The 26,728-nt window shown below is 36.7% G+C and overlaps 2 protein-coding genes and 1 non-coding gene across 4 annotated transcripts; all 3 read left to right on the forward strand.

The window, feature by feature from the left end:
* Positions 1-1,354: 1,354 nt before the first annotated feature.
* On the forward strand, positions 1,355-3,594 carry si:dkey-204f11.64 (uncharacterized protein LOC100537752 homolog). Its single transcript, XM_067375126.1, has 3 exons — positions 1,355-1,510; positions 2,262-2,388; positions 2,491-3,594. The coding sequence occupies exons 1-2, from the start codon at positions 1,424-1,426 to the stop codon at positions 2,385-2,387; spliced, it is 213 nt and encodes a 70-aa protein (XP_067231227.1). The 5' UTR covers positions 1,355-1,423; the 3' UTR covers position 2,388; positions 2,491-3,594.
* A 1,216-nt stretch (positions 3,595-4,810) lies between these two features.
* carm1 (coactivator-associated arginine methyltransferase 1) lies at positions 4,811-26,265 on the forward strand. 2 transcript variants are annotated; one of them, XM_067382147.1, is made up of 16 exons: positions 4,811-4,992; positions 8,437-8,562; positions 8,709-8,815; positions 9,032-9,136; positions 10,573-10,683; positions 13,393-13,570; positions 14,399-14,489; positions 15,415-15,496; positions 16,495-16,580; positions 18,164-18,253; positions 18,919-19,056; positions 19,144-19,233; positions 19,325-19,437; positions 19,570-19,650; positions 20,969-21,037; positions 22,947-26,265. In XM_067382147.1, the coding sequence occupies exons 1-16, from the start codon at positions 4,830-4,832 to the stop codon at positions 23,084-23,086; spliced, it is 1,770 nt and encodes a 589-aa protein (XP_067238248.1). In that variant the 5' UTR covers positions 4,811-4,829; the 3' UTR covers positions 23,087-26,265. The 2 variants fall into 2 exon arrangements, with proteins under 2 accessions (XP_067238248.1, XP_067238247.1); XM_067382146.1 differs by having other exon boundaries at positions 19,570-19,668; positions 22,947-26,264.
* Positions 16,191-16,388, forward strand: LOC137018232 (small nucleolar RNA SNORA74). Its single transcript, XR_010894860.1, has one exon. It is a non-coding gene; the product is annotated as a small nucleolar RNA SNORA74 (small nucleolar RNA).
* Positions 26,266-26,728: the final 463 nt, after the last annotated feature.

The raw sequence follows: 26,728 nt of genomic DNA on the forward strand, positions 1-26,728 counted from the left end.
ATAATCTTACCTTTTTTTTGTAAAGCAACTTTAACTAGAAACAAGAAGTGTATAAAAACAACTCTCATATTGAAAATGTAATTTGTTGAATTTAATGTTTTAGGCTACCATGTATGATGTAATATCTGTTAGGCTATATGTATCCCCCAATTTCAATTTTTGTTAGTGTTCTGAATGAAGTGTAATTGTATGTTTTTCTGAAAGTTTAATAAAAACGTAAAGCAACTTTAAAATTATAAAATGGATTGTCTTATTAGCATGAATATAATTTATTAGTAGCTATTAATAATGCACTTACCCACCCAACTCACATTTTCATTCATTTTTCTTAAGTCTAAAAAATGCTGGGTTAAAAACAACCTAAGTTGGGTTAAATATGGACAAACCCAGCAGGTTGGGTTAAAGGGCACCTATTATGCCCTCTTTCACAAGATGTAATATAAGTCTCTGGTCTGGTCAAGTTTCAGCTTAGAATACCCCACAAATTTGCCCCTATTTGGGGGTGAGCAAAAACATGCCTTTTACTATTTTAATATAGGCCTATTGCTGGCTAAAAAAATCCAAAATTGGTTGAAAAAAATGGCTGAAAACAACCCAATCCCTGGGTTTGTCCATATTTAACCCCAGCAGCAGTTTTTAGTTTTTGATGTTGTTTGCTTTTTTGAAAACCAAAATAAACCTTTAGAATCTACTGTTAACTTTCTTATCCGTGTGGAAAAATTTCACAAAGATTTCTTAACAAAATCCCTACTTTTCTAGATGTCTAGATTAACATTTAATCAAACCACTAAGAATAATTAATAACAAAAAAAAAAAAAAAAAAAAAAAATGCATTTCTCTTTTGAAGAGATATGATGAGATCTTTCATGTAGGCTACCTTCATTAATACTTGTTTTGGTGTTGTTTTTATTATTATTATTATTTTTTATCCTTTTACTTTCTTTGTTCTGGTCCTGCTTTTCTTTATGTTCTTAAAAAAAGCTATTTAAATGTATATTTCTCTTTAAACGGTCATTGTCAATTTATTAATTTTTTTCTCTTCCATAGCCTATGTTGGACGTATTGTATTATTGATACATTCAGTGTAATGTAATGCAAAATTGTATTTCATTAAAGTCATCTCTGAATTGTTTGCAATTTAAAAAAAAAAAAAAAAAACATTTAAATGAATAAAAATGTAGAAAAAGTGGGTTGTGGGTATAAAACAGAAAATAAGATGAGCTTATAATAAAAACAATACAAGTCAAAGGGGTTTTTAAAGGTTATTTATTCAATGTAACCTATGTCTGTATTGTCCTCACGCGCCGTCGCTGCACGAAACCACGCGTCGGTTTCGCAGATAGGGGCGCAATTGAGCCGCTTATTGCCAAAGTCAGCCTCGTCTTGACATTTGTTTCAAACTTTCGCCGATCTGTCAGCAGACATGTCGAATAACAGCACAGGCGGTATGATGAGCCTGCAGAAAAGCGTCAAGCAGCTGCGATTCGAAGCAGGGATCCGCAGAATTAAGGTGAGTGAGAATAAACGCATAAAAATCCCAAAACTTTGGAAATCTTTGCTAACAGGGTGTGACTTGACAGACTTGTCGATCCTGTCCGAACATCCTGCTTCTTCGTGTAATTATGGTTCTGTTTTTAAACTTTCCTTGATTCACGTGAGAGCTTTTACAACATATCTAATACAAAAGAAGTAACGTTATAATACATAATGTTTGGCTGTTTGCAAGCTTCCATCGTAATGGCTGGTTGTGCAATTACCTTCGTTTTCACCACTTGCTTTAATCGGATGTTATCAAACGTTGTCACACAACAGTAATATTTCAGTACGTTTGTAAAGTGTATGATAATCACAGAGTTCAACTTAAAAGCCTCCAAACATATTTCTCTCGCACAGTCGTGTTTGATTGTAAAGCCTCTCCACTTCAGGCAGTAGCGCGCGACTCTGCTGTATGCTGTGGTGTCGCGCGCAGCGCACAGTGGAGCTCTTTGTTAATTGTGAGTGTGTGACACAGTCGCATTTGTTGGCCTGAATAATCCAAATCTATATTAGTTACCACTCGCCCAAAACACTATTTTAAAACAACACAAAGCTTTGTGTGTTATTACTAATCTTATAATGAATCAAATAAACTTCTAACCGCGTGATTTCTAGGAAAATGTGAAGCCTTTATTGCTCCACAACCCCCTTTTATCTGTATATATATGCATACATGTCTACCTATCTGTCTGTTTATACTTTATTTCACCTCTCCTCCTTCTTAGGTTTCTCAAGCTGCAGCAGATCTGAAGACATTCTGCTTGCAAAATGCCCACAAGGACCCTCTCCTCATGGGGGTGCCATCCAGCGACAACCCCTTCCGACCCCCCAAATCATGTGCACTCTTCTGAGGTACCAACAGTCAGCTCAGTGTTACTTTTTTGTCTGTACACTTCCTGTTTAACAGGAATGTGAGCGGGAATATCAACCTCTGTCTCTCTCTTCCCCCTAAAGGTGTCGTGGAGAATTTTGGAGAAACTGAACATTCCTCTTCCGCACAAACGTTTCTCACTACACTGCTCTTAGTTCCCCTTTACCCTGCAGCAGAGCTGGATCAACACTATTACACTAAATTGTTTAATTTGTAAGCTGCATTGTGACTTGAAGTCGTTCAATAATGTGATTTTTTTTTTTAAGAAAACCTCTGAAAAGTGATTTAAAAGTGTTTAATTTGTATACTGTTAATTAAGGACGTATTCGTGCAAAACTTACTTACACTAGTAGATGGTTTCAGGAGGAAACTAAAGTGCTCAGTTGGTCAAACAGTCCATTGGAGAAGTGATATGCAAAAATATTCACTACATTACTTACTGTGTAGCCAAGTCAATTTGAATACCAGTCATATACAGACAAAAAAAAAATTATTTCTTCTTGTAATGTGTTCGGTTTTTTGATGAAACACTGAATCTCTCTATTTGTTTATTGATACGATTAGGCTTATACATGGGCAGTTGTTGCCAAGAAACTCATATATTTAAGATATATTGTATTAACCATTGAAGGAGAGAGATGTCTTGAATCTCAGGTTCTTTTTTTAAAAAAAAAGATCAATGCTGTGTTCCTGATATATATATTCACTTTTCTTATTTTCTGAATGAGGTACTGCTTTTTGTTCAAATGTATTTTCTCTAATCTGCTGGGTAATGGTTTCTGTATCATTTTGAAGTTTCATAAATGTTAAACAGTGTTTACACAAGTGCAGATCTTCATTTCTTTCTCTTTTTTTTACTGATATTTGCTCATGAAAGGGTGCTGTCTGTTCTCTGCACCTATGAATTGAACACCAGTGACTATGAACATGTTTTTGCATATACCCTCTGCCCTCGCATGAATATTTATCTCATTTTAAATCTGTACTGTGCCTTTATCAGTCAACCACTGGACATTCATGCAAATGTCATTTGTTTGTGGGGGTTTTACTGCTGCCCTGCATTGTTAACTTTTTCAGTCTGTTTACCTCATGTATGTCTTGCCTTTTACGTTTAAGTGTACCTAAAGGAGCAACGTCTGATTTTGTGCAGTAAGACTATATATTAAACTATACCTTTCTTTACTAAACTTAAAGGATTAGTTCACTTTCAAATTAAATTTTACTAATAATTTACTCACCCCCATGTCATCCAAGATGTTCATGTCTTTCTTTCTTCAGTTGAAAAGAAATTAAGGTTTTTGATGAAAACATTCCAGGATTTTTCTCCATATAGTGAACTTCAAACGGTTGAAGGTCAAAATTATAGTTTCAGTGCAGCTTCAGAGCATTCCCAGATGAGAAATGAGGGTCTTATCTTGAGAAACCATCAGTCATTTTCTAAAAAAATAATTTTTAAACGTTTTAACCATAAATGTTCCTCTTGAACTAGCTCTCTTCTTCTTCTCTATAAGAATTTCAGCAGTGTAGGCACTGATAAGGGTATTACTGCCCTCCACAGGTCAAAGTTTGAACTAAATTGTCATATACAATATGCTAGTGCAAGTATATAACAATTAGTTCAAACGTTGACCTGTGGAGGTCAGTAATACACTTAGCAGTGTATTAGCAGTATATATTTTTTAATTTTTTTTAGAAAATGAGCGATTGTTTCGCTAGATAAGACCCTTATTCCTCGTCTGGTATTGTTTAAAGCCCTTTGAAGCTGCATTGAAACTGTAATTTTGACCTTCAACCATTTGGGCTCCATTGAAGTCCAATATAAGGAGAAAAATCCTGGAATGTTTTCATCAAAAATTTTAATTTCTTTTCGACTGAAGAAAGAAAGACATGGACATCTTGGATGACATGGGGGTGAGTAAATTATCATGAAAATTTAATTTGAAAGTGAACTAATCCTTTAATCAAGATGTCACTAAAAACATAAATAAAAAGGAGAGTCTAAAAAGCTTCTTACAGAGTACAACAGTTATATTCAGGTGAAAGTCACTACAACAGGGTTATTATTGTTAACTAGCATGTAATGTAAAATACTGTGATTAATCAACTGGGGAATTATGCTGATATCTATTAGTTATTTTTTCACTTGTGATGGCCTGCTTTAAACGAGACACCATGTTTTCACAAACAGTACAATAAAACAGAGGTTTCCAAGCCACACGTTTCATGTATTTAATTGTTATTATTATTCTTAAATCTACTCAATATACTCCTTTTTTTCTTAGTAACCCATATCATGTCTTGAAATTGAACTACAGCTGGGGAGGAAAAAAAAAAAAGAAGTGGCCATGTGGAGGCAGTAGTAAGTCAGGCCTATCTTGACCATTGACTCCGGGGGAGATCTGAGCCGCTGCGAGCTGCCTGCATGACTCTCCCCAGATCGAAGATGGCGGTGTCCGTGTTCTCAGGCGTGCGCCTCCTCTCCATCGGAGACGCCAATGGAGACATACAGCGACATTCAGAGCAGCAGCCTCTGCGACTAGAGATCAAAACCAACCAGGACGCGGCTCTCATAAGCCTCTCGAACAGTGAGTAGATGCTGGCTTTAAACACTTTGCATCCGGCCTCAGCTGAGCTGTGTATCCTAGCTTAGCCTAATGAGAGTGATATGCGTGCGGCATGTGCGTGTGTTGCAACCCCTGATCACAGGGACCGGCGGCGTTTGAGTTGTGATCTCAGACCCGGCTCTCGTGCCCGTGCATGCTTTCTAAAAGATGTAAAGTTGTTGGAGCCAGGGGTTCGGTTGTAACATGCTTGCCACAAACCACGTTGATCGTAGCATGTTAGCATCCGTAAACACTTCGTATTGTGTTAAGCTGCTTATGGTTAGCTGCTACCCAGCTAATACGCACGAGCCGCGGCAATTCAACACTGAATGTGTTTCTACAGTCTAAAACATACATGCATGAGTGCTTTTGTTCCAGATGCATGTCCTGTGTATCCAGAATTTTTTTTTTTTTTAAAGCTGGCAGTCAGGAAGGATTTGGATAATGTGGATTGGCGCCTATAAAGTTAGCCGCAGTGAAACCATCGGTCATACTATTACGCTTCAGAAAGTGTATTAGAAACGTCTTTAGTTTTGTTTTGCATTGGTTTATTTGTGTAAACGTTTGATGTGTTTGTTGAAATGGATTTAACCTGGATGGATGGTGGGCTGAATGGATGCTGTGAGTTAACTTGATTGATTGCGCACATCCCCGGCGCGCAGTTCTGCGCCACCTCTCTACTTTTACTATACTGTACTGTACCTTCACGCAGCCCGGTTTCTCTTTCTCAAAGTACAGAAAACATGGCGAAAGTAATGTGAAATTTCGCGGAGGTTTCTTACGGCACCGTTTGGACATTCATCTTTGTTCTGCGGGGAACAATAGCGGGTCCCCCGCCTCCTTTTCTCCAGTGTCCCGCCTGTTCATTCAGCGCTCAGGGCTTTTGTTTGGAGCCTCATGCTGCCGATGTCCCGTGGATGAGATGAATGTCTTACTGAAACAGATGCGTGACCCACATCCCATAGATTTATTTTCTAGAAGTTTTAATTCCTCGAGCTCAAATGCCGCAGCACCCTCAGCATTTTTCGTCGAAAGGCCAAGTTTATTCATAAAAATTAATGTTGGTGTGTGACATTTTGCGCGTTTTTATGCAGTTACGTGAGAGAGTACGCTCATTGTTGCGTAAACATTATAAAGAGAAGTTTTTTTGCATTTCACAAATAGATTAAAATTTTCTTGAAATATTAAAATGACTTACACTTGTGTGAGATGAGTAGTTATCCATGGAGCGGGTCGCCCCCTTTAGCTGCACGTCACATGGCCGAGCTTGTTGTGCAGTTGACTTTGTTGCTAATTTAAAAAAAAAGACTTTGTTGCTAATAATGATAATAATAAAGTCTTTATATTGTACTTTTAGCCAGTGCCCAATGTGCTTTACAAAGCATAAGATTGTGTGAAAACCGGAAAATAATTATACTGTACGTTAGCCAATGAAAACATACTAAGTGCAACTTTAAGGAAGTAATTCAGCTCTTCCACACTCTTGTGACTTGTTAATTCATGTTTTTTATATATATATATATATATATATATATTATATAGAACTTTGTTTCTTTCGCTTTCAAGTCATTTTCATTTATACAGCGCTTTTCACAATACATATTGTCTCAAAGCAGCTTCACAGTGACAATAGGAAAATTATTATCCAGCTAAAGTTGGTTTTTGATTTAATCTCTTCCGTTGTAAAAATTAATTATTACTTAGGGGGCCGCTTAAGTGTTTGGTTTGCTTGTTTACGTCTCTTTAGCTTGTTGTAAACAGTTATTTAGGCCCGGTTTCACAGACAGGGCTTAGCCTAAGCCAGGATTAGGCCTTAGTTCAATTAAAGCCTTTAAATAGATTTTTATAAACGTTCACTATGAAAAAAAACATTACTGGTGTGCGTCTTGAGACAAAACAATAGCACTGATATATTTTAAGACATGTCAGTGCAAGTTACTTTCAGTTAAAACAGCGCAAACCTGCATTTTAGTGTAGGACTAGCTTAAGCCTTGTCTGTGAAACCAGGAGTTAGTCTTTTAGGATGTTTTTGTTGTTTGTTTTTTAGTTTTTTGAGTCCAAAGAGCAAAGCCTTCAGCTATGAACAGTAGATGCCAAGAATCACTCCTGTTCTAAAGCTCAGATTTTCTTGGCTTCAGTGCCCTGCCCCTGTTTCAGAGATATTTTCTTGAGCTGCTGTAGAGACTGTACTTGTTTTCAACTCATTTATATAAATGAATACCAGCCTAATCTATGGAAAGCCTGACCTAATCCTAAAATAAATGACAAAATCCCTCATCCTGGCAATGCCTCTTAATGTTGCTGTGATTAGAAGGCCAGGTTAATGTCTTTCAACAGGACTAATTTAGTTTGCTTGGCTTAATTTTTGTTTGGGTAGTTGTGGTAACCTTTAAGGAGCTAGTGTAGTTCATTTTAAGGTTTAGTCCACTTTCATATAAAATTGTCCTGATAATTTACTCACCCCCATGTCATCCAAGATGTTCATGTCCTCCTTTCTTCAGTCGAAAAGAAATGTTTTTTTGATGAAAACATTCCAGGATTTTTCTCCTTATAGTGGACTTCAATGGAGCCCAAACGGTTGAAGGTCAAAATTACAGTTTCAGTGCAGCTTTAAAGGATACCAGACGAGGAATAAGGGTCTTATCTAGTGAAACAATCGGTCATTTTCTACAAAAACACAACTGTATATGCTTTATATAAACAAATGATCACCTTCCAAGTGCTTCCGCCAAAACCGCACTTTCGTATTCTTCAAAACGCTTACACTGTATGTCCTACGCCTTCCCTATTCAACTTGCGGAATGAACGGAACTGGCGCTGCGTTCGTTCCATAAGTAGAATAGGGAACCGATCGTTTCTCTAGATAAGACTCTTATTCCTCATCTGGTGTCGTTTAAACCCCTTTGAAGCTGCACTGAAACTATAATTTTGGATGACATGGGGGTGAGTAAATTATCAGAAATTTTATTTGAAAGTGAACTAATCTTTTAAAGCTGAAATGTATGTTGTTGAAATTGTTTTTGTTGTTTTTTATCATTGTTAAAATAAGCTTTCTCCTGTAGGATATGAAAATTGTCATTTACTCTCTTTCATGTTGTTCCAAACCTGATAAACCTGTATGACTTTTTTTTTTTTTTCCGTGTAACACAAGTTAATGAAAAAAGTGGTTCTATTTTTTATTTTTTTATTTTTTGATATAATGTAAGTCAAAGGGTGGTTTTTTTTTTTGGTTTTTTTTTTGACCCAGTTGGCTTCCAATGTATGGACAAAAACATTCTTCTAAATATCATTTTCAAATAATTCTGTTTTACTTAAATGAAATGATCTGTTTTACGGCAGGACTGTCTGTTTTTTTGTTTGTTTTATGTTAACATTATATATGACCAACATGAATATTAATATCCATGCTATTGCTTTTCTCCACAGATGAGGAGACATGCGTCTTTAAGTGTTCAGTATCACGGGAGACAGAATGCAGTCGTGTTGGGAAGCAGTCCTTCATCATTACTCTGGGCTGTAACAGCGTCCTCCTGCAGTTTGCATCTCCAGCAGGTAAAGTTCACCTCTTTTTACAAGTGCATCAGTTCACTGAGACATTCAGACAAGCACAGCTGCAGTCACTCATACTGTACAAACTCATCTCTGGTGCTATGAAGCATGTAATCTCTTAATGTATCCGCTGTTGTTGTTTTTGCCAGATTTCTCGTCATTCTATAACCTCCTGAAGAATTGCCGTGGACACAGGGGCGAACGTTCGGTCTTCAGTGAGAGGACGGAGGAGTCCTCAGCTGTACAGTATTTCCAGGTTTGTTTGGCCTCGAATTGACTTGCATATGCAAAGCGGTCAATTGATGAACCTGTTCTTCCTCATCTTAAAACCTTAAGAGATCCTTTTAAATTAGTTATAACGGGAATCAAGACTACCGTTTAATTGTAATAGTAATTTTATTTGAAATGGTCTAGCATAAGCATAAGTGACATGTTATGAATGTCTTCTTGTTTTTTCTTTTTTTCCTTTCAGTTTTATGGCTACCTCTCTCAGCAACAAAACATGATGCAGGATTATGTGCGAACTGGAACATATCAACGAGCCATCCTCCAGAATCATACTGACTTCAAGGATAAAGTACTGTTATTTCTCTCTTTGTACTGTTAAAGGGGTCATGTTATAAGGGGTGTAATGTTTCTTAAGGTGCACTTTGTGTTTGTATGATTCATAGACCAAAAATTGTAATTTTGTACCCTGATTTTAGCCCTCTGATTTTAAAGGGACGTGTCTGCTGTGAGATTTCAATGTAAAGGCCCACTGCTATGATTGGCTAACATCTTTGCATATGAAATAAGTATTACACGCGGAACTCTCTCAAACTTTTACTATGTTTTTTCTATTGCAGCTGTCGAGATTAATTGCCAAAAGTGTTGATTATAGCATTATATTTGCATCTACTCGGTCATATGAAAGAGTGCAGCGATGAGCATTGTAGCCGTAGTTGATTATAATGGGAGTTTTGGCGAGAGTACAGAACTCGGTCGCTGTGTGATTGACAGCTCCCGTGAATATAAAGGGAGTGTACTTTGATCGCTTTTTCTGTATTCAATTTAATCACAATTTAAATGAGATTATTTTTATGTAACTAAGAGAAACAATGTGAAGTTAGTTTAGTCTCTGGCTTGATTTACTGATGCATAAAAGGCTATAAATGATGAACTTCTGACTGTACATGAATCATTACGTATCAGAAACCACTGATCACAGATTAGGCTTTAGAATTAACACAGTTACATATTGTGGCGTTACTGTCGGGTCCATATCTTACAGTAAAAGTCTGTTTGCAAGGCCTGCACCAAAATTGCGACTGATTTACCAAAGAATCCATGGTGAAATGTACTGAACAAACAAATAATGGTCTACTGAGACATTCACGTAGTTGAAAATAAATAACCACTTTCCTGGCATTAGGATCATTTGGAAAGTAATGTTATTTTTAATCTGGTGATCCTGTGTCAGTGTAGGTGGGGCCAAAGACGCAATGATGTAGAAATAGGCAATGATTTTCTTTCTTTAGTTGCACTATTATGTCACAATGTGACAAAAACCAAAATGAGACATTTTTCTGAGCTTGGTTTCAACAAGTTTTTTTGGACAAACAAGGAAGTTTTGAGTTCTAAAACTTGATATTTTATAGTGCAACAATGGTATAATGACTTCTTACATGTCAAAAGATCAAGAAAATTGATTTCTCAACTCATGACCCCTTTAAGTGTACTTGGCATGGAGTTGAGTAGTTTCAGAACTGCTTTCTCTTTGCTTATTGTAGCATTTCTTGTTCTGTAAATAAATAAATAAATAAATAATAATAATACATTGGTCAGTCAGACATTAAGACTATTATGACCTTGACTTTTAGCTTTAATGTTGTCCAGATATATATATATATATATATATATATATATATATATATATATATATAATATAAAAAATATGGTTATTCCTTTGTGAATGCTTCTCTGAATGTATTGATTCTTGTTCTCATTCCTCCCTCTGTGTCCTCCTTGTCTCAGGTTGTGCTGGATGTAGGTTGTGGCTCTGGAATTCTATCATTTTTCGCAGCTCAGGCTGGTGCCCGTAAAATTTATGCTGTGGAGGCCAGCACCATGGCTCAACATGCAGAGGTATAACATATTCGGATACAGATTCCTCAGTCACTAATAGGGCTGGGTATCGTTCAAAAATTTTCGATACCGAGACGATACCGATACCTTGACTTCGATACCGATACCTAAACGATACCTTTTTCGATACCAATTTTATAAAATCTGTTTAAACAAGATTACATAACCTCAAAAAAAAAATATTTGGTTTTATATTTTAATTTTGTTTACTTTTTTCAGACTCAAAGACTCATCTCCTGAGCCACTGCGGGGAATAAAAAAAAGCACAAATTAACTAAATTTACCCAACACAATAAATCAGTGCAAATAGTTTTAATAAAGTTTAGTTTTCAATGCAAAAATTCAGTATGTGAGGCTCTTTTTAAATCACTCAGCAATTGTTCTTCTTCAAAAAATTAATTATTATTAACAAGATCAAAGCGGAAGTAAGAGTGACGCAAGTTCGTTGAAATAAGAGTTCTGTGTCTTTATTAAAATCAACACATTAATGATTCATCTCTCATCCACCCGCAATTAATTTGAATGTTATTTTTTTATTACTTGGCCCGACCCGCAGATTATCCGCAGTATCAGGAGGACGCTGATACCCCTTTTTCAGCAGAATTGTTCGCGTTCTGGAGCCAGAGGCAGAGCCTGTGCTCGTGCAGGCGAACGAGTCTGTCACGAACCGGTCGCGTGTTTCCATAGACTTGAGGGACGAACGCTGATGTAAAGCTGCTGTGTGTTGTACCTGTCCATAACTAGTCTAAAAAACATTGCGCGTTCCGCTGTTTCTGCAGGCAGTGCTACACTTTTGTTTTCTGTTAACAGTATTATCTGTAGTGAACCGGTTGCTCACATAAACAGCCGTTTCTCACCCGTCCATTCGGAGATAAACTGAAAACGAAACCGTTGATTCACTCGCCCTCTCGCACATAGGGTCTCTCTCGCGCGTATAGTTTTATATATTTAGATATAAATAATAATGTAGCGCAACGTTACTTGCTCCTCAACGAGACAGCGAAAGCATTTCTCCGCCCCTCTACTCGGCTCCATTCTGAGGTACCGAAATTTGGTACCGAATGACAAGACACTTTTCGATACTCGGTAGTATCGAGGCAGATCGATCGGTACCTAAAAAGTATCGAGTTCGGTACCCAGCCCTAGTCACTAACAAACACTACCGTTTGAGGTCTGTAATGTTTTTTAAGAGAAGTCACGTGATCCTTCAGACATTTTTCTAATGTGCTGAATTGGTGCTCAAGACAAATTTCTAATTATTAATAATTAATACATATTTGATACATATTTTTGTGGAAAGCAGAATGTGTTATTTAAGGATCCTGTGATGAATAGCAAATTGTAAAATGTCATTACTGTCCCTTTTAATCATTTTAGTGCATCCTTGCTATTCATTTCTTTCCAAAAAAATTCAAGTTTTGAAATATACTTGTAAAGTAACATTTAATCAGGTAATTGGGCTGTGATATACTGGTACTAAAAAAAGCATGGTGGTATAGTGTAATTTAATAGTTGTAATATTAAAATATTTTAATATGTTCAGTTTTGAGTGAGAGAGTATTTTTTTACTTCTTTTAAGAAATCTGAATACATGAAAAAACAAACAAAAAAATGTATTGATACTGAAAAGCTGGTATCATGCCAAAGCTAAAATTCAAGGATTGTTTTTTCATGGCAGCTATTTAGTGATTCTTTAGTGATTTTCAAACATGACTGAATGAATTTAAAGTGCATTTTTGCATTTTGGGTTTCTCCTCACGGTGTTCTTTGCACTGTATTACAGAGCCCCTAAAAGGCCCTTCACAAAATTTAAAAAAATATACAGATTTTTGTGTGCGTAGGACAATGCACACTGAGCCACCTAATGCGCCATCAGTCCATTTCGTGGTGTGGTTTCTTGGCCGCCACAGAGTATGCATTAAAGCAGATAAGGCATTGAAATATGACGTACTACCTTAACAAATGTCAAATTTTGTACTTTTGTACTTTTTTACTGTTTTTTTTTTTTTTTTTTTTTTTTTTAAACAGTACCCGTCTTTTTTATAGACCCTTGAACTTGGCAAATAGGACAATGCACACAACTGTATTGTGCCATTAGCCCATTTTGTAACATGATTTCCCTGCTGCCACAGAGGATGTGTTAAATTTGATATTAGCCTTTAATATTAGAGGTACTACTAAGGAAAGCCAATTTTTGAGCAAATCGTTCTGTATTAATTCATGTGCATCCATGCTCTTGTTTTCTTCATAGTAAGATGGCACTGACGAACAAAGGAAAGCACGCAACAAATTCCCGTGCACATGTGAATAGTTTCTCGAGAGCACGAAAAAAGTTTTTCTTGAAGTGCATGCAAAAGTCTGTCTGTATATATATATATATATATATATATATATATATATATATATATATATAATTTTTTTTTTATTTTTATTTTAGAGGATCTGTATGTAGTCATTTCAAGAAAATCAATAAAAAAAATAAAAATATTTACAGATGACTACTAATATACCAAATATAAAGCTAATTAAATAATTCTGTATGAACAATTTATGGTCTGAAAATCTACAGAGGTTGGGAAATTTGAGTCTGGAAAAGTATGGAAATTTGAAATGGAAAATGTGTAGGAACCCTTTAATGAGATGGCCTTTGACCTTGACTACTCAAGTCATTCTATAGTGATAGTAGTGCTTATGATTGTGCTTCCACAGGTTCTTGTAAACAGTAACAGGCTGTCAGAGCGTGTTGTGGTTATTCCTGGGAAAGTGGAGGAAGTATCCCTACCTGAGCAGGTGGACATAATCATCTCTGAACCCATGGGCTACATGCTGTTCAACGAAAGGATGCTGGAGAGCTATCTACATGCCAAGAAATTCCTCAAGCCTAATGGTAAGAGAAAAAGGATTATTCAGTTAAAAGAACAAATCAACAAAAGATAGACACATGCTTAGGTCAGGGGGTGTGTAACAGTACACAGAAATGATGGTTCGGTATGTACCTCGGTTTTACAGTCACGGTTCGGTACAGCAGGTGGAAAAATAAAGTTTTTTATTATTAAACAGTGGTAGGGCTGTGTAAAAGTCTGTGTTTACATAATATATATGTGTGTGTTCTGTGTATAATAATTATGTATATATAAATACACACACATACAGGTATAAAGCTTAGAAATATATGCATGTATTTTAAATATTTTATATTACATATAAACATAAATATTTTATATATAAATATATATATATATTTTTTTAATATATACATGAATGTGTGTGTATTTATATATACATAATTATTATACACAGAACACACACATATATTACGTAAACACAGACTTTTATTTTGCAAACTATTAATCGCGATTAATCGTTGCAGCCCTCAACAGTGGTTTACTGAACTAACGGCAGCAACACACCGGTGCTGTTGTAATTGGGGATTTAAAATATGTTTGAAAAATATTTAAGAATAAGGTTAGAATTATTGCGCTCCGATTCTAATCCACTCCTTCTGTTTGAAGCGCATGCACACATGAGCACTCATTCATTACTCACTCATTCATTCGCTTGCAAAATGGGATTACTTTCGTTAATCTGTAACATTTACAAGTATAAAACCGTTAAGCCCAAAGGTTTTTTTTATGTGTATGAGTAGTCAAACGAGTAGCCTTTTGACTAATACTCTAATACTATTTGTACATATCACAACTTTGTTCTTTAACAGGCAAAATGTTTCCCACCATTGGAGACGTTCACCTCGCTCCTTTCACAGATGAGCAGCTTTACATGGAGCAGTTTACGAAGGCCAATTTCTGGTGAGCTTTCTAAAAAAAAAAAAAAAAGAGGATAAGGACTTTGGGTGGGGAAGGAGTAAAGATGCAAAATGTTCAAGTGTCAGTAAATAAGCAGCCAGTCATCATGTAACGGGTAGCAGATGTCAAATGATAGACTCAAAGTGTAAATAAACGGTCATTTAAAGGGTTAGTTCACCCAAAAAGGAAATGTCTGTCATTAATTACTCACCCTCATGTCGTTCCACACCCGTAAGACCTTCGTTCATCTTCAGAACACAAATTAAGATATTTTTGATGAAATCCGAGAGCTCTCTGACTCCTCCATAGACAGCAATTTAACCACCACTTTCAAGGTCTAGAAAGCTACTAAAGACATAATTAAAACAGTCAATGTGACTGCAGTGGTTTAACCGTAATATTATGAAGAGACTAGAATACTTCTACGTCAGAACGCCGGCTCCGTATTGGCTGATGTTGGTCATGTCAGCAGCACGACTCATTCATGTGGTGCTGACGCAGGAGCCGGCCAATACTGAGCCAGCGTTCTGACCTAGAACCTGGAAGCGCTGAACATAAACGGTGTACAAAGTTGTTGTTTTTGTTCACAGAAAGTATTCTCGTAGCTTCATAACATTAAGGTTGAACCACTGCAGTCACATCGACTGTTTTAACAATGTCTTTTTATTTACATTTCTGGACATTGAAAGTGGTGGTTAAATTGCTATGTATGGACGAGTCATATAACTCTCAGATTTCATCAAAAATATCATAATTTGTGTTCCAAAGATGAACGAAGGGCTCACGGGTGTAGAAACAACATGAGGGCGAGTAATTAATGACTGAAATGTAATTTTTGGGTGAAAACTTTAAAACCGTATGACTAAGACATAACTCTGTATGATTTCTTTTGTTTATACTTGAAAAACTGAAATTTCCTGTCTTTCAGGTACCAGCCATCTTTCCATGGGGTGGATTTGTCTGCACTGAGAGGAGCTGCAGTTGATGAATACTTCAGACAGCCTATTGTGGTGAGAAATGGGAGGGAATGACTAGCGGATTGGGTGTGTGCTATGTTGATTCGTAAGTACATGCTAGCTTTTTCGAGTTAGCCGCGGTTTGGAAAGTTCATAAGGCAAAAAGCCATAACACATTAGCTTGTGTTTGTGCCTTCAGAGGAAAGATTATACTGATAGTGTGTGAAGTATGAAGGTAACTGGAGATTCGTCTCCTCGCATGTAATAGATGAGCAGCGAGGGCTTGAGGGTAAATACGGACAGGATTGAGTTACGTACTTAAGCCTAAATGAGAATGATGAGGATGTTTCTAGGTAATGGAGAAAGGCAGCGTGCTTCGTGGATTAGGAAAATGTATTCCACGGTAGTTTCGTGTAGAAAACGTGGAAGTATGTATGCTTGCCTTTGTGCCTGTGATGAAAGGCTGTACTTTGTGGTCTGGGTTTCTGAGCTCACAGTTAGTGTGTGGTCAGGGGGTATGCAATAAATTTATATCCATCAAGGATGGTTTATGAAGCATGTCTTTATGTGAACAAGGACGCATTCTAGTTGTGGATTTGGATATAGGATCCTCAGTGTTTTGAAATCCATCAGAGCTACTTTTTCCACTTTCGTGCCCTTGAGAGGCCAATTAACTTGTCGATTGTGTGCTTGATTTTCAGTCCACTGATTTCTATACATCATAATTGTAGTGTGTGTGTGGTTCATGTCCAGCAGTAGTCAGCTGTTCAGGCATTTGTGTTGTCTGTAATGGTGTTACACTGCTGGGACAGTGACCTGCTATGGTCTGGCTCTAGGGGGCGCTGTTGTAGCATCCTCCAGAGTTCAGGTCGAGGCAGGAGAGCCCTCTGAGCTAGGACTGAGTCTGATTTACTGTGGCTCAGCCCTTGACAAGAGGCCTCACAGCATGTCGTCCTGTTTGATTGGACCCGTCTCATCCTCCTCCGCATGCAGGATTGAGTGTCATATTGGGATGTCTTGCCACTTCTCATTTATTCTCTGATTTCTTTCAGGACACTTTTGATATCAGGATCCTTATGGCCAAATCAGTGAAATATACAGTCAACTTTTTAGAAGCTAAAGAAGAGGATCTTTACAAGTATGGTTCCTCCAATTGCATCCTTTTTATTGCATTTAAAGGGTTAGTTCACCCATAAATGAAAATAATGTAATTTATTCCTCACCTTCATGTCGTTCCACACCCGTAAGACCTTCGTTCATCTTCAGAACACAAATTAAGATATTTTTGATAAAATCCGATGGCTCAGTGAGGCCTGCATTGACAGCAAGATAATTTACACTTTCAGTGCCCAGAAAGCAATAAAGACATATTTAAAACTGTTCATTTGACTACAATCGTACCTTGACAAAGGCTTTGTTACGTCATAAGTGTTTAGAAACGTTTAGAAATTTCAATGGTTCACGTGTAGGGATGTAACGATTCACTCAACTCACGATTCGATACGATTCACGATACTGGTTTCACGATTCGATTTTCTCACTATTTTTTTTAACAAAATGAGATTTGAATGAGAAAGTGTCTTTTTATTATTTCTCAGACAAAATGCTGTATATTTCTTTGTGAAATTGAAATATCTTTATAACTAAATTGAAATTTTAAAACAAATCCTAAATCAAATAAATAATACAAATAAAAGAAATCTCTTCATATGAGTACATGAACAAGACGTTTATTTGCTCTATTACAGGCTGAACTATCTGTAGCCATTTAAAATTAGAGGCAACCACTGCATTTTAATCACAATCCCAACAAAGATGCTGTTTGAGCAGTTTTTAATTTAAATTAGATTGTATAATTTTTAACATCTGAAGCAAATACAGAATGTTCAGACTTTAGCTTTGTGAAATTATGCTACATAAAACTTCATAAGAGCAGAAGGGCTGCATGAGAACGCAAATTCACTGTCTGACAGCAAGTGGCGCTTATGGAACAGCGGCAATACAGCGCTTCCATGGTTACCGCTCTAAACAAACAGTGCTGTGCGCTAAAACTATTTTAAAAGCCATTGTATTGAAGTAAGATGAAAAGAAAATACCATCTAATCTTTTCTGAACACAGTCAGTTCTCCTCAGCTATACATTCATATAACCCCCCGCATCTCAACCGACTTGAATCGTCACATATTTTAATCGATTTTTAACCGGTTCCAGATGCATCGTTACATCCCTATTCACGTGACTTTGGCAGTTTGACACACGCTCCGAACCACTGATTCGAAACAAAAGATTCATAAAGCTTCAAAGCTTCATGAAGCAGTGTTTTAAAATCGCTCATCAATAGACGTTGAATAACGTTTTTTTGCCGCACAAAGTATTCTTGTTGCTTCATAACATTAAGGTTGAACCACTGTAGTCACATGAACTGTTTTAAATATGAATTTAGTTGCTTTCTGGTCACTTGAAAGTGTAAATGAACTTGCTGTCAATGCAGGCCTCACTGAGCCATTGGATTTTATCAAAAATATCTTAATTTGTGTTCTGAAGATGAACGAAGGTCTTACTTGTGTGGAACGACATGAGGGTGAGTAATTAATGACAGAAATTTCCATTTTGGGGTGAACTCACCCTTTAAATGCAGCCTTTTTATTTTAAGATATTGTAAAAAAGAATCATGTCAGCCTGTCCAATTGTTTTAATATATTCTTTTCTTTCTCTTCGCAGGATAGAAATCCCCTTCAAATTCCACATGATGCATTCAGGGCTTGTACATGGGCTGGCTTTTTGGTTTGATGTCGCATTCATTGGATCAGTGTACGTTCCAACACATTCTCTTTAGTCACCCCTCTTTCCATCAAACATATTTTATTGGACTGTCCCAACAATTTTTTATGTAATAAACTCACTTAAGTGTTTAGTGAGCTTTTAACAGAAAAGGTTTTACATTTTTATCATATGTTAATGTAAAACAAGGTCTATAATATTAACTGCTGTTTTGTTGGGTTTTTATTTTTGTTGTATTTATGCAACTCTGTTTTTGCCATGAAGATGCAGACATGGCATTAAAAAGCTATACTACTACTACTTGAGTCCTCTCTGACAGAGCCACATTCAGACTATTTTAAATGGTCAAAAATGTGACCCAACAAGTGAAAGAACACTGTTCTCTTTGCATTCATGGTCACTAGTGTTCTCCCATCTGATTTCGGTTCATTTTAGTCTATATTTGAATCCTGAACCAAGTGAATATTGTGAATTTTCGCAATAATAATTAGAAAAATAATAACACTGCAATAAAATTAATATAAAATTATAATAATTGTAATTTTGTGACGGAAAGCTCTGTATCTGTACGGTAAGGATACATGTACCATTGCAGCCATTGCTATTACATGGAGTTGCTATGTAATGAGGGGAATGTAATGTTTTGTAATCCGAGTATTGTGACGGGTATGCTCTTTTGCTTTGTCTGTGTACAGGATGACGGTGTGGCTCTCTACGGCCCCCACCGAACCCCTCACTCACTGGTACCAGGTGCGCTGTCTGCTGCAGTCACCTCTCTTTGCTAAGGCAGGGGACACAATGTCAGGCACTGCACTTTTAATCGCCAACAAGAGGTGAGCACACACAGTTCTTTGTGTTAACCCTCAGATTGTTAACGTTAGGTGGTTAACGGCCTAATTTGTTTACGCTTCCTCTTTCAGACAAAGCTATGACATTAGTATTGTTGCTCAAGTGGACCAGACAGGCTCCAAGTCCAGTAATCTACTTGATCTCAAGAACCCCTTCTTTCGGTGAGAGGATGCATCGCTTCGGAAACCAATAAGAGCATAATTAAGAGGATGTCTGAAACATGTGTTGCTTACGCTATGCTGTGTTCTGCAGGTACACGGGCACAACACCCACCCCACCTCCAGGGTCACACTATTCCTCCCCCTCAGAGAACATGTGGAACACTGGGGGAACCTATAGCATGAGCCAAGGCATGGCTGTGTCAGGTAGCTCTTACACAATTATTCCTCCTGACCTCTTTTCGCATTTACATCAGTAAGCCGCAGTTCCTCCCATCCAGCTGCTGTTGCATTACTGGAGTAATATCACTCACATTTTGCTCTCTTTTTGTCTGTCAGGGATGCCTACAGCCTATGATCTCAGCACTGTCATTGGCGGCAGTGGGACAACAGTGTCCCACAACAACCTCATCCCCCTTGGTACAGACACGCATGCACGTATGGATATTTACACAAACACACACACGCTCACACATACACACAAATGAGCTCCTGGTGTGGTTCATTTAAAGAGAGAGTTCACCCAAACATGAGAATTCTGCCGTCATTTGCTCACCCTCATGTCAAATCCATAAAACTTTAGTTCATCTTTGAAACACAAATAAAGATATCTTTAATATTCTCTTATAATTTTGTCCACCTAAATAAAAATCCACACAACCAAAGTTCTTATACTACAAAAAGACATGGTAAAAGTAATCCATAAACTCAGACCTCATTGGTTCTCGCACATCAACTTCTGTGTTTGCTGTATTTTTGATGATCTCTAAGTATGCGTGTTGGTCAATGTTTATATATATATGAATAAATGCCTAAATTAAATCTGCTCATTATATAAAGCAGGGGTCTCCAAACTCTGTCCTGCAGAGTTTAGCTCAAACTTAATCTGCCTGGAAGTTTTATTTCCCCTGCCTCAACGCACCTGTCTGGAAGTTTCTAGAACGCCTGGTAAGACCTTGATTAGCTGCTTCAGGTGTGTTTAATTGGGGTTGGAGCTAAACTTTTCAGGACAGTGGCTCTCCAAGAGCAGGATTGGACACCCCTGATATAAAGTGATTGTGTCTCTTCAGAAGACTTGGATTAATCAACTCAATTCATATGGATTACTTTTTAGAATGTCTTTTTGTATACAACCAAAACTTTGATACTTCAGTAGATGGACAAAAACGATGAGTGGTTAATAAAAATATCTTCAGTTGTATTCCGAGGATGAAAAGAAGCCATACAGGTTTGGAACAATATGAGTGCGTTTAATTTCTGGGTGAACTATCCCTTGAAGAACCAAAGGCTGAGATAAAAAATAAATAAAGTTTGTGATATTAAAGGGGCCACATCATGAAGGATCAAATTTTTATCTTTAAGTTGATGTTTTGAGACTATACTTATTATGCAGTATGTAGCTTTTTATATATTAAAGGTTGAGAGAGGGTTGAAATATGGCCATTAAAACTTCTTTGGTGCAGAAAACATAATTTATAATGGGACAACAGGGGGAAAATAAATGTATGATATGACCCCTTTAATGTATGCCATACATTACATTCTTATATATTTATCTCTTCTAAAAGCCTTTACAGGACAATAAATCATTTTTTAAATACATTGTTATTTGGGAGAGTTTAAGATCTTCTATATTACAGTCGGTCATCTCCTGCTTCATTTCAAGTGTTCATGTGTTTCTTTTTGATCACTTTGCTCATGTAAATTGAAGAGAGGTGTCTGTCTTTTTCCCCTCCAGTGAACACGGGGATTGTGAACCACACTCACTCCAGAATGGGCTCTATAATGAGCACCGGAATCGTCCAGGGTGAGTGTCTCTTCTCTTACCGTCTTCACAGTGTTTTCTGATATTAATAGTTCACCCAGAAAGGAGCATTCTGTAATTTACTCACCATGTTACATCTAACAAAAATGAAACTTTTGTATGAAATGAAACCATTCACTGAACCATTCACTGAACCAAAAATATCAGTTAATTACGTAGATAATGTAAAAGTAATCCATATGAACTTGAGTGGTTTAATCAAAGTCTTCTGAAGAGACATGACACGCTTTACACGATGAACAGATTTAATTTGGGTTTTTATTCATATATAAACATTGATCATCGCAAGATGTTGCTTCATGCATGAGAACAAACCTCATTGGTTTGGGCTCCTGTGATGATGAGAGAATATTAAAAATATTCTCATTTGTAGTGGTTCAACGGATCACAAAACACACGGTTCTGATCACATCACTGTTATGAAGTCACGGATCTGATCATTTTTCGGATCAGCAAAAAAAAAAATAATAATATTAATTAGGAGTTGGTGGTAACTTAACTTTGCATTTATTACTTAGCCCACTTTAACTACTCTGATACCACAGCAGAAACTACAAGCATAACTAATACATTATTAAAGGCATGTGAACAGACTGTAAAAAGGACAAATACTGTACACCAATTACAAGCATAGATAAATACAACATAAAGTTACAAATAAAATATAAGTTCTAACTGTAGTATTAATTTTCGTGTACAGAAATGTAGTAATTAAATATAAAATGAAACTGTTCACTGTGTAAATGTACTGTAATATAGATTAATCTTTGTTATAGCTGTGTTTTGTTGTTTGATTTACATGACAGACAACAGCAGGTATTTTTAGGAGTAAGAGTAAGACTCCATGCACGCGCACATCCGATAGACATCCGATTCCGAATGCTCACCTCGTTCAATTAACACAACCGAATGTGTTTTCGAGAATACTTTATTATTTTGACTTACATAATGCGTGTATGTGACCATCCAAGTGCATTAAGGACGCGAAAGAGAAATTAATTTAGAGTTTAAGAGCTATCTGGAACGCGCCTCTCTCTCTCTTTCTCGCTCTCTGTGCGCGCGAGCCTTGTATGCGCATCTGAGCGTACCGATAACAGCGCTGCGTGCGATACCGAATTAAATCCTCTTTTTCCTCTTCCAGCGCTGGAATGGTTTTATATCTATTTAATGTGTGAAATAGCGAGACAAAACACGTTCATATTATAACCTGTTCACTCTATTGCGGTGAAACTTGCAAATGATCCGTGAATCACATGCGTCCTGAACCGTGGGGCTTGATCCGAACGGATCAACAACGATCCGTTTAATCACTACTCATTTGTGTTAGACAGAAGATTAATATTTGTCTTGTGGGTTTGAAACTACATGAGGATGAGTAAATGACATGATTTTCATTTTTAGTTCGAGTGAACCAAAAAAAAAAAAAAAAAACATTAATTTTAATATTGTTGCACTGAACATTTAGTTCTTGGTGAAATATGAATAGGCCTTTATAGTACAGTGTGTGCTGACAGCCTGCAGATGGATATATTGTATTCATTCTCAAACCATGAGGGTTGTATTTTCGAGATGCCATGTTAAGTAAAAACATCTCCACTTTATTCTAGTCCAGTCCAGTCGAACAGTCCAGTACTTAGGCTAGAGTTGCAGGTGTCTCTTTACCACCTCACACAAGCACTCGTCAACACGGCATCTGTTTTTGTTGTCGTCACCAGTAGTTTGAATAAGTGCACAAAAATTTAAGTACAAGCTAAGCTAGGTAAAATCTAGCTGCACACATACAATGCCGATGACAATTACATCATGCGCATTTTACGCATACCTTAGCGTATACATTGTACTTAAACATCTTGGACATCAGGTGTTCATAAATTTCTTTATCTCTTCTCAGGGGCCACAACTGCCCAGCAGGGTCCCAGCAGCGGCAGTCCTCATTACCCCGTCACCAACCAGTTCACCATGGGCGGCCCGGCTATCTCCATGGCATCTCCTATGGCAATCCCCAGCAACACCATGCACTACGGGAGCTAAGGCCAAAGGACGGCCTCTGCATGTCCAATCTCCCCAACCCCCCCAACCCCTGCAGATCAACCACAGCCAAATTCAGAATACCAAAACCAGTGCACCAGTCTCTGACCATCACTTTATAGTCTCTCTCTTGCTCTCTCTATATATAGATATACATGTATACGTATATATATATATTCTAAACTCTTTATCTCACTGGTGTTTTATTCTTACATATCCGTCCCGCGGCCCTATAACGTTAGTGTGCGCAGGCATCCTGCCAGTTCAACACGTCTGAGGTGTGTCATTGTTACTCTTCCCCTCCCCAGCCGCACACAGCACCTGCTCCACAACCAGCCACTAGGAGGCAGCACTTGTCTGTAAGCATGCTGAAAAAGCACAAACCAGAGACTCAAGACTCAACGGAAAGGACTCGGTCGGAAGAACGCTGTCAACGGGACACTTTTTTTTCTTTTTTTTTCTTTTTTAAACATATAAATGATTTACAAATGCGCACGTTCCCCCTTCATGAATTCCCACTCTTTTTAGCCTCACATACACCATCATTGACTGACTATTGATATGAATTTGAGATCTATTGCAGGATCTTGCCACTGTTCCTTACAAGTCCAGCTATGTTGAACCTACTCTTCACTATCGGCTTTAAGTTTCCAGCGACATCGACTGGCCATCGCATCTCGATTCTCTCAGCATTGGCTTTTGACGACCACCCCGACTCACCAGAAGAGATGGACACGTGCTGTAGATGCTCCCAGAGTTCAATACGACTACTAGCACAGTACCGCTGGATCCTGCCTGTAGACAAGCATAGCGTAGATAGAGATCGTCTTACTTTTCATTCCATTTCTGACTGTGTTTTAATGTAGTGCAGTCCCAGATTTATGTATTTTGCTTGGTGTTCCCTGAGGTGAATTCTGAGCGTGGTTTATCGAGACCGCTTCTGTCTTCCCCCGACTCAACACAAAGCAAATCTGACTTATAAATTGGCGGATTCATTATCAGTCAATTATAAGGACATAAAAGGTTTCAGAAATAAAAGACCAGCAACAAACCCTCCACTACCAGCCGAGGAGGACGGCGGAGTGCTGGGAAGGACAGTCGGCAACTAGTGGGAAGAAAACAGAAGGATGAATGATATAAACAGTGAGGTCCGTGGACACACACTGACCGCTGCAGCAGGACAACTGTTTGGAATTGCAGTATCCTAGTTTACATCCCTTAAACTTTTATTTTGTCAACTTCTGTGTGTTGTGAGACTCATTGAGGAAAGGAGGAGATCAAGTGACGCCTGACTAGCTATAACTTTCCTCCTCGTTTCCTCCTCTCTCCCTCCTTCCCCTCCCACATTGGGGATATGACAATAACCCCATCAAAGACTTTGAAGTTGTATGCACCGCTTCCAGGCAATTTCTTTTTTTTTTTTCTTCTTTTTTTTTCAGTTCATTTGGTTTGAAATAGCAACTTTCATGAGATCATGAGATGAAAACAACCATGTCTGTTAGTTTGTAGAATTGACTTTTTGTTTTGGTTTTCTTTCACAAAAAAGCAACAGACAAAAAAGGAGCAAATTAAATGTTGATGGAGAAGTCCCTACGTGTGGCTACTTACAGTAGCATTTTGTTTTATGGATGAGTGCAAAAAAAATATAAAATCAAACTTGATGGATTGAGGAATCACATGATCTGGATAAGTTATAGATGGCTTTCCATTGAAGCAGATCTTAAATAGAATAAAAAAAATAAATTCAATACACTTTACATTGATGTTCAGTTTGTTAATATGCATTTGGTGTTATGAACTCACAATTAATTTTTACAGAATTTATTAATCAAGGTTGTCAATTTTTAAATATACCGTTGTTCATTCATTTGTGTGTTTGTTAATATTAGTCAACATTTGAAGTGGATCAGAACCTTTCATCAAGTTTTCATAAAACCTTCTTCTTAGGACAACTTTGATTAACTTTTTTTGATCCACTTTAAATGTTAACTACTATATTAATGTTTGAAATGTGTAAAATATATGTAGAAATTAACCAAGATAAAAGCTTAAAGTAAATTGTTCATGCTAGCCAGTGTATTAACATACAAAACATTACTGTAAAGTGTTATACAAAATTTGTGTAATAGCGCATGTTGTTCAACACCCAATGACTAGCTTTGTCGTTCATGAAACACAAAAAAGAGAAATTTTGCAGCCTGAGCTTGTCTAAGTTGCTCTTTTCCATACAATTAAAACAGTCAGTACATGGATTTTGTCTCTTTTTAACATAAAGCTACTGTATTTTTTTTTTTCAGAATACTTATAGGGACTAATTTTAAGGTGCTTTTATGCCCTTTCTGCTCGTCAACCACTGGTTGCTGTCCACATTTGTTGTATGAAAAAGAGCAGATTGGACTAGATTGGTGAAAGAAATTCATACAGGTTTGGAGCAATATGAGGGTTTACTAGTTTAAAAAAAAATATATATATATATATATATATATACCAAAATCTATTTAAAGTACATTTATTTCATACTTGGTATACTTCAGATCCATTAACACCTTTATTGACATATTACATAAGAATAACTGATGTGAAATTATAATTAAACTTTTTTTTAAACTTTAATTACTATTTATTGCACAATGTAAATTTCCTAATATTATGCTGAAGTGTTAATATCACTATAAATAAGGATCGTATGATCTCTGTATAATATCAGTCTTTAAAGCAAGATATTTAAAGTGTACCTAAGTATGCATTAGTTCCACTTTAGCACAATCAAATATACTTAAGTATATCTTTAGTGCTTTGGATCTCAGCACTACTTCCATACAATAAATTAGTTCCAATTTAGCAGATTTTAAGTATACCAAAAGAGCTGTTCCAGGGTGTTTTTAAGCACATAAATATGTAAATGTATTTGTAGAATACTTAGCACAAAATAAATGTATTTCAAATACATTTTAGTATATATATTTTTTTTCACTAGGGATCCCTTTAGCTTAGTTTTGAAAAGGATAGTTTATTTTTTGCTCATCCTCATGTCGTTTCAAAACTATGAGTTTCTTCTGTTTCTCTGAGAATGAACCTTTTGGTTTTCACAGGCATCAAGCAAACATGCTTTAGCTTCTGTTTATCATGACTGATGTGTGAGTTTCTTCCGTAGAACATAAATATCTAGGGCTGCAACGATTAATCGCGATTAATCGTTTGCAAAATAAAAGTCTGTGTTTACGTAATATATATGTGTGTGTTCTGTGTATAATAATTATTTATATATAAATACACACACATTCATGTATATATTTAAGAAAAATGTTATATTTGTATATAAAATATTTGTTTATATGTAATATAAAATATATATATTTATAATACATGCATATATTTCTAAACTTTATACATGTATGTGTGTGTATTTATATATACATAAGTATTATACACAGAACACACACATATATATTACGTAAACACAGACTTTTATTTTGCAAACGATTAATCGTGATTAATCGTTGCAGCCCTATAAATATCTTGAGATTTTTATTTTTTTTTTAACACATAATGGAAGTCGATGGGCACCAGAACTGTTTGGTTTCCAAAAATCTTCAAAATATCTATTTTACACAGAAGACAAAGATGCATTTTGAACAATATGAG

Source organism: Chanodichthys erythropterus, chromosome 3 (assembly GCF_024489055.1).
Source record: "Chanodichthys erythropterus isolate Z2021 chromosome 3, ASM2448905v1, whole genome shotgun sequence".
NCBI classification, from domain to species: Eukaryota; Metazoa; Chordata; class Actinopteri; order Cypriniformes; family Xenocyprididae; genus Chanodichthys; species Chanodichthys erythropterus.